We start from the raw sequence: 16919 nt of genomic DNA on the forward strand, positions 1-16919 counted from the left end.
GTCATCCATGTAATGGATGAGCATGGCCCGCTTTCGCAGGGGGGCCACTGCGTGATTAACATACATTTGGCAGATGGCCGGACTGTTACGCATCCCTTGAGGGAGGACTTTCCATTGGTACCTGCTAGCCGCGCCCGCGTGATTGGGGACGGGGACTGTAAAGGCAAAGCGAGGGCGGTCTCGCTCATGTAGCGGGACGGAAAAGAAACAGTCTTTGATGTCAATGGTGGCTACGTGATAGTGAGCCGGGATGGCCACCGGATGGGGGAGGCCAGGCTGCGGGGAACCCATGGGAAGAATATGCTTATTGATCTCCCACAGATCATGGAGGAGCCTAAATTTCCCTGTGGCTTTTTTATGAATAACAAACACTGGCAAATTATAGGGACTAGTAGAAGGTTCTATGTGGCTTGCGTCCAATTGTTCTTGGACAAGGGCTTGGAGTGCAACTAATTTGTGCGTGGGAAGGGGCCACTGCTCCACCCATATAGGTTCCTCAGTATCCCACTGCAGAGGAACGGGCGCTGGAGGTGTTAAACGAGCAGTGGTGCACATTATTGGGGGGGCTGCGTGGTAAGCACTGCCCCAGAGGCGGCGAGGATATCACGGCCCCATAAAATTTGGTCTATGGTGTGTAGGAACAACGGGCGGAAGGTGCCTGAGTGGCCTTCTTCATCCTCCCACTTAATGGGTCCCATGGCCTGAAGAGAAGTGGAGGTACCGGTGGCTCCCACTACCGAGGGACCATCGAGAACCATGCACATGGTGGCATAGTGAGCGGGCATGCAAGAGACTTCTGCCCCTGAATCGAGCGTGCCCGTGTACCATTGCCCCCCTATTTTTAATTTACGGGTAGGCTTTTCCGGAGTGATAGGGAGTGTCCAGAGAAGCGTTTTATGGCCTTCCTTTTGAGGCTTTGGCGGGGAGACTTCAACGGTGCCGTTAGATGCCACATGCCACTGGTACGGGCAATCCTTCCTAGGGGAGGAAGGATGACAATGGTAGGGGCACTCGGGAAGTCCTTTGGGGCCACCGTTGTGGTCCCCGGTGGGATGATTAGTTCCATTAGAACCAGCTGGGAGTTGTATGGTTACAGAAACAATCATGCAGAAAGTACAGAGTTCCCATATATTGCCCTCCCCAGTTTTCCCCATTATTAATATTTTGCATTGGCATGATGCATTTGTCACACTGATGAACCAATATTATTATAGCTCTATTATTAACTAAAGTCCACAGTTTATATTGGGGTTCACTCTTTGTGTTGTGCACGCCCATGGATGGTTTTTTTTTTATTTTTATTTTTATTGTGATAACATATACAACAGAAAATTTCCCACTTTCACCACTTTCAAGCATACAAATCAGTGGCATTGAGGGCAGCAAGACATTGTGAATGTAATTAACATGCAGAAGTTTTTCAGTGGTACTCAAAGGATAAAAGAACGATGGAAGAGAGAGCTCTTCCTAGACTATGATTAATTATGAAATAGATGGGTAGATGAGGAGCCCCGGCTGCAAAGATAGCTCAGGCAGAGCTGAACAAGCACAACTTTCTTTGGTTCTTTTGGTGGTACGCTGCTGCAAATTAGTGCTATTTAAATAATTTGCTATATTCTGGTTAAATAAGTTTAATAAAAATTCCTGGTTTATTTTATTTTTATGCCTACGGGATGTTGTATCATGTAAAATAATTACTCAAATAAAATATTTCTCTTGTGAAAAGCAGTAAGTAAAAAAAAAAAAAAAGAACCAGCTGGGACGCTGCCTCTTAGGGGCGGGGCTGAGGCTTGCCCCGCCTGGAGTTTAAAGCTTGCTCAGCGCCTTGGTGCTGACCCTGACTGGGGCGGAGGGGTTTGGGGTTAGATTTGCAATTGCGCGCCCAGTGATAGCCACGCTGACAGCGTGGGCAAGGAGTGGGAGGGGGGCGCCCTTTGCGCGGCATGAAAGGTGGGCGGTTGACCTCCGCAATGGGGCACTCCTGGGCAAAATGGCCGCTCTGCCCGCACTTGAAGCAACCGGCGGTGGCGGCTAAGGCGGCCGTGACAGCGCCAGAGACAGCCTGGGCTAGGGACGCGGCAGCTGGGTCAAAGGCGCTGCAGGCAAGCACCCAATTGTGTATGCTCTTCTCCCGCAAGGGAAGGATAGCCTGCTTGCAAGGGGGACTGGCTCCCTCGAGAATGAGTTCTCGAGCGAGGGCCAGTTGGGCCTGGGGATCACTAACCTTTCGAGCGCAGGTTTCTTCGACCCTGGAGACAAAGGTGGCGAAAGGCTCACTCGGCTCCTGGAGGAGCTTGGTGAATTTATTAGGCCGACAGGCGAAGCAGTTGGCAAACGCTCGTAAGGCGATTCCCCGAAGGATAGGCCAAAAGGTGGCGGGTGCATTGATATAGGCGGATGCGTGTATAAACGCTCCCGTGCCCACGTAAGCCTCGGGGGGATGAATGGCTCCAGTGGCTGCGTCTTGCTCACTCTGCCTAGCTGCTTCTGCCTGGAAGTGGGCACGCCAATCAACGAACTGGCCGGGGCCAAGGATGGTATGGGCAAGCGAGGCCCAGTCCTGGGGGAGGCAAAGGTCCATGGCGATTTCCTGCAGTATTTGGGAAGCGTATGGGCTACCCAATCCGTCCTCCTTGACGGCCCTGCGAAGTTGCTTGATAGTGTCTGAGTCAATGGGATACCAGTCGTATGGTTTTTGTGGTGTGGGGGTAACGTTAAGGGGAAAGCAGCGAAAAGCACGAGGGAAAGGAGGACGCGCTTGCAGAGGGCCTGGCACAGGAGTGGGGGCAGGGGCAGCGTTGCCCCAAGGGTTGCCTTGAGGTGTAGAAGGCAGCCAGAGGTTGTTTACTGACGGGGCGGGAGGGGCAGCGGCAGCCGCTGGCAGCGGCTCTAAGGGGGAGAGGAAGGCGGGTTGTGAGTGGGGGGTGGGTGTGGGTTGCGGCGGCGCAATCCAAGAGTCCGCCGAAGGGGGAAGCGGAAGCGGGAGGTTCCAAGTGTCGCCAGATGGCGGCGCGGTGGGCGTAGCTAAGGCGTAAGATGGCAGGTCAGCTCCGCCCTGTGGAAAGGCGGGGTAAAGCGCATACGGTTTCCGGGCCTGGCTCAGGGCTGACGTCATCGCTGGAGCACTTCCTCCCTTCGGTGGAAGAAGAAGGAGGAAGTTCACCATCTTGGCGAGACTCGGTATTGTTTCGTTTTTGGGGGGTGACTTCGAGCGCGTTGTTAATTTGCTCGACTAAGGATTCTGTGTCCGAATCGTGGTCTGCATTGGTCTCACTGTCCGAATCTGTCGACTGAGTCGACAGGGCCTCCTTGGATTTAATGGGGCCTCGATCAGGGGGGAGGGAGCCTTGAAGGCAGGAGCGGATGGTTATTAAGGTGGGGAGCAAGCCGGGAGGGAAGCGCTTGCTCTCATGTTCCATGGTGTTGGTGACCCGATTAATAAGGCGATCATAAGTGACGGGGTCCCAAAGATGGCAAGTGGTGAGCCATGGGTTAAAGGGCAGCAGGAGGTCCCAGTATACTTGCAGCTGCCGGACAGACACCTTGCAACGATGTGTGTCCAGAAGACCCGCCAGAGCGCGAACTTGAGGCGCTTGGCGTGCGGATAGACGATTACCCATAGCGGAGGGGAAAGGAGGGGGGGGTCGTCTACCGAGCAAGAAGAATGAGGTAAACCGTGGCCGTGAGGCCGAAGAAGACGACGAGAACAGAAAGCAGGACTCTCTGGTAACGGGAACAGTTTAAAATAAATACAACTTGAACAAATAAAAGAATAAACAAACTTCTTTCTACCAGGATGAAACCAAAATGTATTCAAAGTAGCCTAATGCATTCCGGAGACAATCACGTTACATGTATGGATTCACTCTACTCCTATGCTCATAGTAAGTATAAGAATGCTTATACTATGCTTTTCAAAATTACCTCAATTTACTGTCATTCAGACAAATTTATACTGCTCGGTGAACCATGAAAATTCAAACACTAATTATAAAACAAATTTTTAAAAGAAGAGCTATCCAAATTCAGAACCAATTTACTCTCTGAGAATAATTCTTGAAATTATCTTCAGAGTACATGTTCTAGCTTTGGGAGAATAACATTTACACTTTCCTCATTTTCTGAAAGCAGAAAAGTTGATACAAACAACAAAAACAAAAACCCCAAAAAACAAAAAACCTTACCTCTGATGAGTCCATCTTTGGAGATAATGTGCAGGTCAATACATGGTCACCTATGTTCTGTGGATTTTGTTTGAGGAAGCTGTACATTGACTGAGCAGATTCAGGACTATCTAACTGAAGAATTGCCTTCGGAGAACATAAAAAACTATCAATATATTTTTCTTCCAGACTTTAGATATGTGATTACAACATAAGATTAATACTTATTTCAAAATAAACAAGAGAAAACAATCCTTAGAATGCTGAGGCAAAACTGCAAAGGATGGCAGGTATTTTTAAAAAGAAGTAAATATGGAATTTCTATATTCCATCTGTGCCCCCTTCTTCCATCCTATGTCACAGTATTTCTAAAGCCATGACCATGCAGGATACATGCTGAAGAAATTAATACCAAGTTGTTGGTTAATTAGGTACTTTTTATGAAGTAAATATTGTCAACATTGATTTGAAACCCTGCCTTTCTAGGTAATAATTTGGTTGATCAAAATCTAATTTTAATGGACATATACCTGAAAGAAATATTAAATACAGAGGGCATAGCCAATGCAAATGGATGAACAACATATGTTCTTTAAAGGAAAGAAGACATATCACAAAGGTAAGGAATGATTATTCTTCCTTCCATATAAGTAAACAAACTTAACACTATGTGTTTTATGGCTAGAAGGAATACAAAAATACCTAATAACACTCCTTCATTTTACAAGTAAGAATTCAGAAGTTCGACTTAGCAAAGGTCACAATGGTAGTTAAGGGCAAAGTTTGATAACTCAGGTCTAAACTTTACACTATAATAGTGTAATGCTCTTTACACTATTATTACTTTTCTCTCCTGTGCAAGTCTTATTTTCCCTTAAAAACCAGGAGTTCTCAGCAGAGATACCATCTCTTCTTGTCACAGCCCAAGAGAAAATATCCTAGTTCATTACAATCCCACTAAGAGGATGGATGATGTTTACAGGTGCTTCAGTTAAGAAGCTGAATTAAAAGTTGCAGACCATAAGAGTGGTTTCAGCTACTTTTTCTCAATGAACACAGAGCTAAAACAGGAGATCTTGTTACCTTTTTTTTATTATTCATGAATATGTGGTGATCCACTTTTCCAAACTGAAGTCCAACACAAAGCACACACTGAAGTCCATCTTCAGGTAAGTTATCAAGATGTACAAATCGACTGTAAATTGTATCTGTATTTGCCTATAGGTTTTTTTAAGAGATAGCATAGAAAAACAAAAACACAGTATCAAAAAGTAAAACAGATTAACAGCAATTTAATATTTTAAGAAAATGACTACAAGGGTTAAGATACTGAAATCTTAATTTTAGATTTGAATAATCAGAAAAAAATAATATATTAAAACAGGAGGGATAACCTTTCTTCTTTTTATATAATATTTACCCAAAACATCCTCAAACAGTGTACTGACCTTTTTGGCCACTTAACTATGCATGCAAGTATCTGGATAAATTTTTCACCCCTATCCTAACCCTTTATTTCTTACTTTTACCAATAAGAATACCTTGACATTCCACACCTCAATATCTTAAAATTGGTACTAACGTTTTCTTTAATTTCTAAAAGGTGAACAAATAAAACAGTGTTTCTATCAACTAAATAGCATACAAAAGCATTTAAATGCACAACTCACCTCTGGGTCATTCTCTTTAATCAGGGTTATAAATACAGCTTCCTAAAAAGCCAAGTCAGATAAAGGTTGAATGTGTAACCTCTTCCTCATTCATATATTTAGTCAACATTAATAATATAAAAAATCAGATTTTTCTATACAAATAAGCATTTAGCAATTATTTCATAAAAGAAGGCGGCAACTCCCCCCTACGTGGGACCCGACTCCCAGGGGTGTAAATCTCCCTGGCAATGCAGAATATGACTCCCGGGGATGAATGTGGACCCAGCATCGTGGGACTGAGAGTATCTTCTTGACCAAAAGGGGGATGCAAAATGAGACAAAATAGTTTCAGTGGCTGAGAAATTTCAAATGGAGTCGAGAGGTCACTCTGGTGGACATTCTTATGCACTATATAGATAACACCTCTTAGGCTTTAATGTATTGGAATAGCTAGAAGTAAATACCTGAAACTACCAAACTCCAACCCAGCAGTCTGGATTCCTGCAGACAATTATATAATAATGTAGATTACAAGGGGTGACAGTGTGATTGTGAAGACCTTGTGGATCACACCCCCTTTATCTAGTGTATGGATGAGTGGAGGAATGGGGATAAAAACTAAAGGACAAATGGGGTGGGATGGGGGGATGATTTGGGAGTTCTTTCACTTTTATTTTTTATTCTTGTACTGGTTCTTTCTGATGTAAGGAAAATGTTCAGAGATAGACTGTGGTGATGAACGCATAACTATGTTATCATACTGTGGACAGTGGACTGTATACCACGGATGATTGTATGGTGTGTGAATGCATTTCAATAAAACTGAATTTAAAAAAAAAAAAAAAAAAAAAAAGGTGGCAAAAGTTCTTTTCCTTCCAAGAATCTTTCCCTCTTCCTAAAAAAGTTATTTAAGTCCCACCCTACTCATACACTTTAACTCTTCCTACTCCTAATCCTCATTAGGATTAAAAGGACACTCAAATTCACATACAAGGGAATATCAAGAAGATCAGATACACAGGGTACCCATAGTGTACAAGTGTAGAGCAATTTGGTGCTGCTAAAATATAAAAAGGCTAAGAGTAGTATGAGGCAAGGAAGACAAAGTTGGCATATGTTAGCTTACATGTGCAGGAAAGGAACTTGCACTTTTATGAGACTATGGTTCTTAATATGTTTTTCTCTTCCACACTACTGACTTGTATAAACAATCCTAGCAATTATATCACTTTAGAGTGATTCTCAAGGAAAGGCTTTTTCAAATCACATGCATTCCCACTTCCCCTAAAGATTCCAAACATGCCTCTCAGCAGTTGAAAGTAAATGTTTGTGGCCACAGAAAAACATTGGAGGGTTTCTAAATCAGATGAATTTGAATAAACTTCAATTTTATGTCAGTCTTATGGTTTTGTGGAGAAAAGAGTTAAGGGAGAGAAAACTGAAGTTAAAAAGAACAATGAGAAGGCTACTTTGTGGTCTAATAGTTTTTAAGAGATAAAGCCACAGTTGATGGAACGAAAAAAAAAAAGAGGGAACAAACCCCAGAAATATGTAGGAATTAAAACAGAAAGACTTCGTGGTTGACTAGATGTGGAATATGAGAAAAAATGAAGTAATTCAGGTTTTCAAACAGCAGTTTTCAACTTTTTCCACTGCAACATACAAGAGGTACAGGATTTCCACACCATCAAAGTAACATTCAAGTGGCAGGATGGGAGGGTGTGGAGGGGGCAGAGAGCAGCTTTTGCTGTATCTGAAACATGTGGACCTAAGGAAGAAAACTAGAAAAGGTAACAGACCGGAATAAAACTGTTAGGAAGTTTATTGATATTCTAGTTAAAATAATGGTATAAGTCTATTATTTACCTCATCTTTTATATTCATGTTTTCAGGAGCCATACTTATTGTGAGTTGATTTCCATCCATCGACATTGGGAAGCAAGTATAAAATTTTACCATAGAATCTCCAGATTTTCTATTTATTTCCATATATGCCTTTTAAAATAGAAATAAGAATGAAAAAATAAATCTTGTTACTTTTATTTAAGTTTAATAACTAAGAATCAAATGAATTAAATAACAGTGAATATTTTACTCTTTTCTCTATATTATAATCTTTTTAAAAAACAGCTTTGAGATATAATCATGAAGTTAACCTGCTTAAGTGTACAATTCAGACGTTTTTAGTATTTTTATAGAGCTACAACCGTCCAAATGATAAAGTAATGTGAAGCCACAATTATCTCATCTGTACTAGCTCTCCTCCCCTACTATTTTCTCACTGGCTCTAATTAGCTCCTAATATATCTTCTATTCTACTCTCATAGATCAAGTAATTGCCAACTCCTCATATTATAAAAATACCAATTCCCACCACTCTAAACATGTCATTTCCATTACTTTAAACTCTTTCCTGAAATCTCTCCTCCTCTAAAATACTTCCCAGAAGTTGCGTATTATTAAAAACAAATTTTATTATGTAGCTTAAAAATTACAAAATAACAGTTTTATAGAAAACAGAACATACTGATAAACCTGGTTCTAAGTACTGATGACATCATTAGATGGAGTCTGAAAATGGTTACTTCCCATTTGTGTATCATTGGTAAAACAGAAGAAATACTAATAAAAAGTGTTCTACAAGATTTTACGAGGTCAGTTTTTAAAAATTTTATGTAAAACCAACACACTAGTAAGCCATTCCTTCCCATTATCAAAACTATGTCTGATTAGAACACTACTAAAATAAGGATACCTGTTTTATATTTTTAAAATCTCTTAGCTTGAAACAGTTTAATTACTTTGAGACTCTGCTGAAGTCGCTTTTTCTAGCTTTGTGAATTTAATGTTTTTCAAAATGTGCTTGCAGACAATATGAACAGCTGTTATGAACTTTTACCTTGTTATGAGATGATAAAATCAAAATATCTTTTAGACCACCAAATGGTTTTGCTAGGTTGTAAATTTCTTCCATAGAATACCCTTTATTTGGCAAATTAGAAACAAGGATCACACACATTTCTTCTGTCTCCTTCAAAACAAATTAAAAAATTAAAGTGACATTAAAATTTCTTTACCTGCTTTTATATTTAAGTTTATATTGCAGGTCATCTATTACATTAGTACTTAAATTGTATTAAATACTGAGTCAAGTCTGATTAATTCAGAAGGCTAGTCTGAACCTCATATGAAAAACAAAACCAAAAATAAAATGCTAATCTACTTTTTTCAAATACAGAAACTATTTGCAGTCAGGCCATCTGTCATCTAGGCCAGGTCTTTCGGTCTTTTTCAACCAATGTTTAAAAACAGAAAAACTTGACTATAATTCATTCCCTTCACTTACTGTTGTCATTCCTATATCTGGTGATGCTAACTTTCCCAAACTCAAAATCATTGTATATCCTTTCACCTTCCTGAATAGAATCACCACTTTTAGGCAATATAAAAAAGGCTACCTAGTCTTCTTAGGACCCTTACCCCATAACCCAATCTGTTTTCCATTCTCTCAAATTATTTTATTTCTTAAGACCATTATTTTATCAATGACAATTTTTCCTTTAGTGGATGTTGAGAAAATCCCCAAAGGTGTGCTCTAATAAATTTGGCAATTTGTGACTCTTCTTTGAAAAACAGGTGGGAAGTTATTATTTTCATAAACCAGTTGAGAATAACCATGAGCAAGTCATTTTTTTATAACGTAATTTATTTATTTTTTTAATCATTTTATTGAGATATATTCACATACCACGCAGTCATACAAAACAAATTGTACTTTCGATTGTTTACAGTACCATTACATAGTTGTACATTCATCACCTAAATCAATCCCTGACACCTTCATTAGCACACACACAAAAATAACAAGAATAATTAGAGTGAAAAAGAGCAATTGAAGTAAAAAAGAACACTGGGTACCTTTGTCTGTTTGTTTCCTTCCCCTACTTTTCTACACATCCATCCATAAACTAGACAAAATGGAGTTTGGTCCTTATGGCTTTCCCAATCCCATTGTCACCCCTCATAAGCTACATTTTTATACAACTGTCTTCGAGATTCATGGGTTCTGGGTTGTAGTTTGATAGTTTCAGGTATCCACCACCAGCTACCCCAATTCTTTAGAACCTAAAAAGGGTTGTCTAAAGTGTGCGTAAGAGTGCCCACCAGAGTGATCTCTCGGCTCGTTTAAGAATCTCTCTGCCACTAAAGCTATTTCATTTCCTTTCACATCCCCCTTTTGGTCAAGAAGATGTTCTCCGTCCCACGATGCCGGGTCTACATTCCTCCCCGGGAGTCATATTCCACGTTGCCAGGGAGATTCACTCCCCTGGGTGTCTGATCCCACGTAGGGGGGAGGGCAGTGATTTTACCTTTCAAGATGGCTTAGCCAGATAGAGAGGGCCACATCTGAGCAACAAAGAGGCATTCAGGAGGAGACTCTTAGGCACAAATATAGGGAGGCCTAGCCTCTCCTTTGCAGCAACCGTCTTCCCAAGGGTAAAACTTATGGTAGAGGGCTCAACCCCATGAGCACGTCATTTATGTTCATAAACGGTTCCTTCTAACCTGCTTTAAGTGAATCTAAAATACTCTATTGGTGCCTTAAAATATACTTAAAACAAAACAATAAGTTAAGACATATGGCTTGTTACTATTTAATGAATGGAATTACTAGCCAGAAATAAATTTATGCTTAGCGAATGAATAATCTCAAAATTTAAATCAGTAAAATGAGATTTTAATATATTCATAATAATGACAGATGCAATCATGTGAAGACCAATAAACTGAACTTTATGCCATCCAAATAAAACTGCAAACTCCTCTTGCTCCTCCAAAAAAGCAAAAATCTGGTATTATAATTACTAACATAACTTCCATCTGCTTCTAGAAAAAATGAAAATCCACAGACTTCGACTAGTTTAAATTCGACAACCTACTGTCTATCTGAAAAGCCATTTCAGCTTAACATATTGTTCTCAGTGAAAAGTAATCCTCAAAAACATGTACATTTATTGATAATCTGGTCCTAAAGTTTGGTGATTCACTCAAGGTTTTTCAACTAAAACCATACTAATAAAGTCACAAATTACTAGCATTTTTTACCATGTCAAATCCTGTAATTTTTTTTCCTACTAGAATATAGTTTAGTTTATAGTAACAAAAATATCATGTTGCCTCAAAATTTCTTAAACTTTAAAGAAGTAAAATATAGAAACTGACCATTCCAACTGGTTCATTTTCTGTGGTCTCCAATGCAGCTTCTTAAAACACAAAATAAAATAAAAATTCATACATGCAAATATACTTTATCAGCTTCTCACCTCATTCCTTAATGGATTTAACAGTAGCTACATGAAAATGCATACAAATGACAGAAGATCAGAGAATCATTAAAAAACTAGCAGTAAGTTTAAAGTTTAGTCTTCTTCCTTCTCAGAATAAAATTTCAAAATAATCCAGAGACAAGGTGAAGATCTAAATTATAATATTCTATATTTTCTTTAGGTATGATTCTAGTATTGAAATATACATATACACAAGCGATACAAAATTAACAGAATAAAATAAAATTTCTCTTTACCTACCTGAAATATTTTCTTTAACACTATTTTCAGTGGCTTTGGCCTCCATACTGGTCTTTATTTCAGAGTTTTCTGCATGAAATAGACGGCTTTAAAGTCTAGAAAACACACTAGTACAACTAAACTTATGAATCTAAGCAGGAGCTTAAGCTTGTTTAGTATACTTTGTCAGTTCAAGTCTCCTTAGGCTGAACTGACAAATCAAAGCTGATAACAAGCTTATCTTTGAAAACCATAATAATCCCTTTGGGGATTTTTAAGCAGTAACTTCAAAAAGTAATTTAAACATAGACCAAGAGGATCTAAAGAAAAGAAAGCACTGAATGACAGTATTTCAAGCTTACCTGGCACAGTTACAGGTTTACTAGAGTCCTTGTTTTTGACATTCCCAGCTTTTTTTATTTCTAGAGACTTCTTTCCACTAGATTTTCCTTTTTAAAGTAGAATTGAACAATTATTCTAAAAGACTGTTCAACCATTAAGCATGATTCAGATACTAGTGTATTAGTAAATAAGTAGTCATAAAACAGTTCATTTCCAGATATTCATTATTTGTAATTATTTTCAAAATCTGTTCACCAATAATATTAAAAGAAAATTTAAACTGTAATACAGTTTTTGTTGATGGCTATAAATGAGCCACAAGGTTAACCCTTACCTCATGTGGCAGAAGTACATCATAATCACACACACACAATAACATATTTTGCAATTTCTGAAAAGGTTCTTTAAAATTAAGTTATAGTTGACTGGCAAAAGATGAGATCATGCTACATGCTACATTTATTTTAAATAATGTCCCATTTCTTTATGGAGGAAATACGTTCTCCAATCATGGAGGAAGTCGTCTTAAAAAAAAAAAAAAAAAAAAAGTAACATCAAGAATTGTGCAAGCTGGGGAGGGTAATATGAGTTGGCAGCTCTAAGAAAATGAGGAAAACAAAGATAAAGCAATTTGTAGGGGAGAAATGGCTGAGTACCCTAGTTCACAGCTGTAAAAAGTGTTTTCAGCCCATAAGCATGAAATATACCTGCAATGGCAGATACTGTTGAAGAATAAATTAAAAACAAAACAAGAACTAGACAGGTCAGGTTTTAAATATCAAAAGAATTGTCCACTAAACTCTTAAAAGAATTTATAGATGCTACAAATTATTACTTAAATTTAAAACCTGTTTTTGAGATTATATTCTTTAAGGAAGAATTATAAATAAATGTAATAAAAACTTCTCTTTCCTACATCTTACCTGTTTTGATTGAAGCTTTAGTACCTTTAGCAGCTACTGTTATCACAGATTTTACAGAACTCGTTGATTTCCCTAAATCACAAAAACTAAAATCAAAACTGGTTTATTTAATCAATACCAATGATCTGCAAAGAACCTTACAGAGAAAGAATATAAAAAGTACAGACTATATTTATCCAAAACATTAAATACTATCATCTTTGGGGTGGGTGTGGGAGTACAGGCCATTTTCTACATGTAGTAATGTTGATAATTTCTTGAGGAAGGGAAATATCACTGAAATAAGATTTCACCTTCCTGCTAAGGTTCTTAAAAATAGAATAAGGAAACACCAGATACCAAGTAAAATAAATAAATAAATAAAATAAAATAAGGCAAATTAAATAAATCTCTGAATATGTGGATCAACCAGAAGCAAAATCACTAATTCCAAGAACATAAAAACAATCTTGTGATGCTTTTAATGGTTCCAAAAGCAGTTATATCTATGGCCTCCCAACCCATACTTCCTTGGCTCCCCGTTGACTGAAAAGCATTCAAGAAAAAACTACATCATGAGTGATTGCTGACTCATTCCTAGTGGGTTCCATCTACATAGGACTATATCAATTGCTCAGACCCTTCTTTACACATAAGCATCTATTACTCCTTTTTATTTTCTAAAATGGTGCTATTTAAAAAGACTGTAATCATCAAAGTATGGCTGAAAAAAATCATTACACAGTCAAAAATCTTTCCACTCAGAGGTTTGGCTCTGAAAATTAGGATTCATAACAGAGAGATAGCATCAGGAAAGGGCTCAGGATCAGAAGTCAGCAGACCTAAGTTGAAATCCAAGTATAATTTTGAAGCTTTGGACAAGCCATTAACCGATTTCTGGTAATCAACTTCCCCATTTATAAACAAGGGTAATTGACTACCCCTGTGAGAATATGATTGTTCTTTTGCAAACTTAAATCGCCATACAAGTAAAAACAATTAATTACACACACGAAAATCAATCAAAATAGTTCACAAAACCAACATTTATATTCAAAGACAAACCAAAATCTTTGCTCAAAAGGAGCAACACCAATGCTGGGTATAGGAGCATAAGGGGAAAAAAAGGCAAGAATTAACTTCCAACAGTTAAGGGTAGCTAGTGTCTTTCGTACCCATTCCCCAAATTTCCATCAGTGACTCCCACAAACTTACTATCAAAGTAGTATCAATGTGTTTGTTAAATAAACACAGCTTCCAGACAAGTTCCCTAGCCAACCCCCACACCCTTGGATTAATGCTTTCAACAAACTACTTTATGGAAATTCTGGAGCTGTCCCTAAGAATGTATTTGACAGTTCAAGGCTATTTCCTTTCCTTTTCTAACATTATAGTGGAGACAATTTAATCCATTTATCTCTATCCATGTAAAGAGATGACCCTGAATTAACAAACCTTTAGCAGAAATGGGAGGAAAAGTAGAAAGAAGGATAATACTAGAGAGCAAAGGGAAGAAAATTAATAAATGTTTTTAAAAAAAAGAGAACCTAACTTGCTGCATGTTTGTTATCTGGACTATTTTATAAAAGAAAGAAAACAGAGAAGATCTCAATAAAAGAGAAAGCTGGAAATATCTCTGACATTCTTCCCATGAAATAGTTTCTCCAGTTAAATAGAGCCAATGAAATTATCTTATTTTGATTAATTACTAGAAGGAAAGCATTATTTATTGAGTCATATTTCTCAAAATTTCTGGATAACTAAAAATTTCAAAGATTAATATAAATTCAGCAAATACTATGTTGCATGAAACCCAATACTATCCTTATATGCTTCCTGAATAATTAAAAGTCAACTAATGTGTCCAGAATTATAATCAAAAACATACCTGAAGATTTATTCACTTTGGCTACAGATGTCTTGGCCTGTCCAGTTTCAGCTAAAATAACAAGGAAAAAAATCAGTAAGGTTTACAATTAAGATTATTTAACTTGAGCAAAGAGTTAATCTGGCAATAATTTTTAAGGCCATCATTCAGGAGCTCATGGCCATATGCTCTTAACACTGTTAAGAAACATTCCCATACACATCGTTGTATGACCCTGGAACTAAAACTATGGATTAAGTATTTATACATGGATTTGCTAAGTCAAAAGGCACTCATGTTTAAATTTTAAGGATTAACATCAAATTTTCCTACAGAAAGGTTTTACTGATTAATATTCCCATCAATAGCACATGACAAGTGGGGCTTCCCCAATTCCACACATAGTATGTAACAGAAATTATTAATCACTCTAATCTAAGATGGAAATTGGTATGATTAAATTTTTGTTTCTTTAATTATAAGTATCAATTTTCATATGGTTTAAGTCATCTGTAATTCCTTCTCTGTGATCTGCTTTACCTTCTGGGTTGTTGGTGTCTTATTATTTAGTAGAGCTCTTTACATTAAGGGAATTAGTCAATGTCACCCAGATAACAATTATTTTTAAAGCAGTCATATTAAAAAAAAATTCTCTACATTTTCTTGCAATATTTCACAACATCTTATATATCATTTTACTCTTTGATCCATCTGTAATATACTTTGGTATTATAATGCTTTACTTTTAAAAAGTGGCTAGTCAATTTAATGAATAATCTTTTCATTATGCTTATTCTTTTATATTTCAGCATAATTTGAAATATAAGCATAATGATTTACTAATGTTCCATATGCTTTCTGGGACTCTCCGTATTCTGTCCCAGTGACCTTTTGTCTATTTACACAACTATATCAAACTATTCTAAATCTAGTAGCTTTATTTTAGCCATTCTAATAGATGTCTTGTCAACTTTTGAAGGCAGTATTATTAGTCTGTCTTTTTCTTCTTGTTCCCCTCTCCCCATTCCCTTTCTGAAAGGAAGTTTTTCTTTCCTCCTAACATTATAAACCAGTTGAAATAGACCTTCAGTTATTGCTTCCTTAAAGGTTTGGTGGAACTCACACGTGGGAATTTTTTGGGCCAAGTGCTTTTAATGGGGAAATAACTGTGACTTAAAAACAACAATAACAAAAAACAGTGGTAGTCTCTGAATGGTGTTTTGTAGGTTTACTGGGAATAAATGGGGGAGGGGGGGAAGAGGGACACTGCAAATTATTCTAAACACTTAAAAAACAGTTATGAGGATCTAAGATGGTGGCATAGAGAGGAGTGAAAGCCAGTTAGTCCTCCTGGAACAACTAATAAACAACCAGGAACAACTAGTAAATAATCCTTAATAACTGCAGGGGGACAAACGTGACTGTCGACTCATCATACACCAACCTGAACTGGAAGGAATGCCTGAGATCCCAGAATAAATTCTGTAAGTAAAAACTGCGGATCCAAGCCGGTAGCCCCCTTCCCCCACAGCCCGAGCTGCAAACCCTTGTGGTGCTAGAGAGAAGCTCTCTCACAGCAAGCAAATATACCTCAGCTGAGCTCCAAATGGGGTTTTAATTAACAAGCCCGGACTGCTTGCTGAGAGCTATGAATCCCCAACAAGCAGAGGCTCTGGGTGACGACTGACCTTGGCGAGCCAGAGGGGTGGCTGCAGACAGGCCCTGAAAGGGGCTTTCTGTCCCTGTTTTGGCTCAGTGGAGAAAGCCTCAGCCATTTTCAGTTCTCAGTGCTCTGACTCAGAAAAGAGTGGAGATAGCACAGGCAGTACACTCAAATGCTATGACCTCTCCCCAGGGGCTTATCCTTCCTAAGAGGAAATGGGGTGGGGCCCAGCTCTACTACTTTGCCTTCCATTCAGAACCAGACCCCAGAGCCTGGGGGAAAACAGCCACAGGTCACACCTCCTTACACCAGTCTGGAGTTACAGGCTGACAGGCACCACCTGCTGGGCAGAAGAGCACAGTGACCTGAGGCATCACAGGGTGTACCAATTTTCTAAGACACAACCTCAGGGAAACTGGATACTGAATATTTCTTCCTTCTGGGACCTGAGCCCGTTCTGGTCTGGGAAAATCTGATTGGGGTAACCAAGGAAACCATGCCCAGACAACAGAAAACTACAACCAACACTAAAGAAAAATGAAGTTATGGCCCAGTCAAAGGAACAAACTTATACTTCAACTGAGATACAGGAATTTAAACAACTAATAATAAGTCAATTCAAAAAATTTGGGGAAGACATGGTGAAAGAGATGAACTGTACAGTGAAAACACTGGGCATATATGAGGTAGAACTTGAAAAGTTCAAAAAACCAACTGACAGAATCTATGGAAATGAAACGCAAAATGCAAGAGATGAAAGACA

At 38.5% G+C, this 16919-nt stretch overlaps 1 protein-coding gene across 4 annotated transcripts in view; it reads right to left on the minus strand.

Moving 5' to 3' along the window:
- The window catches only part of ZNF638 (zinc finger protein 638), a 170173-nt gene that overhangs the window by 22337 nt on the left and 130917 nt on the right, over positions 1-16919 (minus strand). For all 4 annotated transcript variants that reach the window (XR_005212412.1, XM_037807374.1, XM_037807373.1 and 1 more), the window contains 10 exons: positions 14515-14565; positions 12648-12719; positions 11745-11831; positions 11404-11472; positions 11039-11079; positions 8715-8846; positions 7682-7810; positions 5834-5875; positions 5247-5381; positions 4185-4310 (listed from right to left, as the gene is read on the minus strand). Coding sequence is in view for 3 of the 4 variants with exons in the window: in XM_037807374.1 (XP_037663302.1) it covers positions 4185-4310; positions 5247-5381; positions 5834-5875; positions 7682-7810; positions 8715-8846; positions 11039-11079; positions 11404-11472; positions 11745-11831; positions 12648-12719; positions 14515-14565 (884 nt within the window). In the remaining variant the exon portion in view is untranslated. The remainder of the gene's footprint in view (positions 1-4184; positions 4311-5246; positions 5382-5833; positions 5876-7681; positions 7811-8714; positions 8847-11038; positions 11080-11403; positions 11473-11744; positions 11832-12647; positions 12720-14514; positions 14566-16919) is intronic.

The sequence above is a fragment of the Choloepus didactylus genome, chromosome 17 (genome assembly GCF_015220235.1).
Source record: "Choloepus didactylus isolate mChoDid1 chromosome 17, mChoDid1.pri, whole genome shotgun sequence".
NCBI lineage: Eukaryota > Metazoa > Chordata > Mammalia > Pilosa > Megalonychidae > Choloepus > Choloepus didactylus.